The 2,117-nt window shown below is 49.1% G+C and overlaps 1 protein-coding gene across 1 annotated transcript in view; it reads right to left on the reverse strand.

The window, feature by feature from the left end:
* Window positions 1–288, reverse strand: part of LOC125941141 (uncharacterized) — a 43,820-nt gene extending 43,532 nt beyond the window's left edge. Inside the window, exon 1 of the mRNA XM_049658094.1 lies at window positions 106–288. Within this exon, the coding sequence (XP_049514051.1) occupies window positions 106–288 (183 nt within the window). The remainder of the gene's footprint in view (window positions 1–105) is intronic.
* Window positions 289–2,117: the final 1,829 nt, after the last annotated feature.

The raw sequence follows: 2,117 nt of genomic DNA on the forward strand, positions 1-2,117 counted from the left end.
TCAGTGCGTAGTCCTCGTCTGCGTGCTGGCAATTATCAGGTTCTGCTTCCATTGCGTTTGGATGGTTACTTTCGCGCAAAATTCTTGGAAAGGGGAACCACTTGCCCTTGCAAGTCCCTCGGTGATCTTGTCATCCGGCCAGCTGGATAGCTTCATGCCGGTTCTTGGTCGGTACACCACCTTGTAATCATTATCTGGCAGCGGCGGCGTCGCGCGTCGCGGCGGTGGCTTGCTGTTGGTTCGGATTCCCTGATCTTGCTGACGTTGCTGGTTGCTGTTGGCTTGCATGCTTGATTCCACTCTCGGGTTGCTCCTCGCGTTCAGTCCTCCTTGCTGGTTCTGGGAGTTTCCTTGCTTTCCTCCCTCTTGTATGCGGTCCTCGTTCGGCGACTTCTTGTTTTTTCCTTGCCTTGATTGCTTGGAACCATGGGCCACCTTGACTCAGCGTCTTCCCGCTGTTCTCATCGAATTCCATGTTGCTCTGGTCCGTTGTCGAGTCTTGACTATTGTTCGCTATTTCCATTTCGTGAGCATTGCCGTTCGTTTCACCTGCCATTCTCGATGCTCGCAAGGCCACGCAGGCCCACTCCTGGCGCGCGAACGGCGCTCGAATATGTCGAGGTGCTCGTTGCTCGGTGGGTCAAGGTAAACAAATCCACTCACCGCTGTAATTCTGGTATCTTTCGATGCCGCTTGCCTTGTTGAGTTGAATGACACAAAATCGTGAAGTTTGGTTAAGGTTAACCGCAATAACTCGCGATAAAAGCGAATTGTGATATCACAACAGAATTGTGATATCATTTTTTATTCCTGAGTTGCTGAGCTGTAAAATTTATTGCTTTGCTTTCTGAAAACTTGCGATAGTCATGTATCATTAATAAAGCGCTGATGACCGAAAAAAATAACCTTCAAAAAAGTTGTCGCAGTTTCACCTAAAACGCGAAGCATCAATTGCGATAGCAAATTTGTAGAGAGCTATACAGAGTAATGATATTAGCTTTATCAGCTGTATAAACTTGGACATGCAGCAGCACCGGCAACACGCAGAACTGTTGTCGACGCCGTCGGCGTTTTGCACGCGTTCGCTCAAAATGCGTGCTGCGTTGGTGACTGTTGCCGGAGCCTCTGATATAAATAGGCACTTGGTGCCGCAGCTAAACGTCGCCTCCCTTCCCTCCCCCTCCCCACCCCCCCTCCCCTACGGCCTCTCGCGCGTCGGAAGAAGGCGCGTTTGCTCTACATATATGGTGATTGTAAAGGAGGAAAGAGACGCTACTTCGGCAGCCCTTAAGAGAGCACGGCGCAGAACGCGCGTTTGTTCTCCGCCGTGCGTTCACTCCCCGTGAAAGCGCGTGCCCCTCGCGCCCTTGCACTCGCACATACAGCGTTCGGCGGCGCGCGGCGACGATTACATCTCCATTGACGTCATACGGAACCTCACGGCGACGGCGACGGCGACGCCGACGGCAGAAATCTGCTTTTGAGTGTCCATATAATTGCTATCGCAATAAAAGTATCTAGATAAGAATTTGCTCTTTTAATTGCAACAAATTGCATTATATATGGTGCACTGGTTGCTGGGAAAAACGATTTCTCATTTCCCATTTATTCAAATAGGAACCCCAGAACAAAGCTTTCACAAGTTTTATGCACCTTTTCAACGAGAGCACGCTGGGCATCGCCATAATGCTCTCTGGGCTGTGCTTATAGCACGTGAACCCCCGCGCAAAAAGCTTTCATCGATTGCACCGTGGGAATCGACGTAAGCGAAGCTTTGCATGCTGTTTGCTTTGATTGACGATAATTAGAGTTGATCTCTTCGGCGAATGAGTATTTTCTTCAGGGTTCAGTTCAGTACTACAGTGGTGAGTTGATGTTAAACGTTACCTTGCTTGCACAATTCCTGTTTGCGTAGCCGTCAGAACGCACAGGCATACGTGTTTGCGTGAGGCATTGGTGTGCGTCATTGACGATAATCTCTGAGAGGGTGGCACATCGAACCGGGGCTGAAGAGTTAACCTTAAATTCAGTAATGGGGCTGAACGTAAATCAATTAATTTTAAAATTGAATGTATACATTGTATACATACATTTGCGGTTTGCACCGAGTTCTGCTG

This window comes from Dermacentor silvarum, chromosome 10 (genome assembly GCF_013339745.2).
Source record: "Dermacentor silvarum isolate Dsil-2018 chromosome 10, BIME_Dsil_1.4, whole genome shotgun sequence".
In the NCBI taxonomy this organism is placed as follows: domain Eukaryota; kingdom Metazoa; phylum Arthropoda; class Arachnida; order Ixodida; family Ixodidae; genus Dermacentor; species Dermacentor silvarum.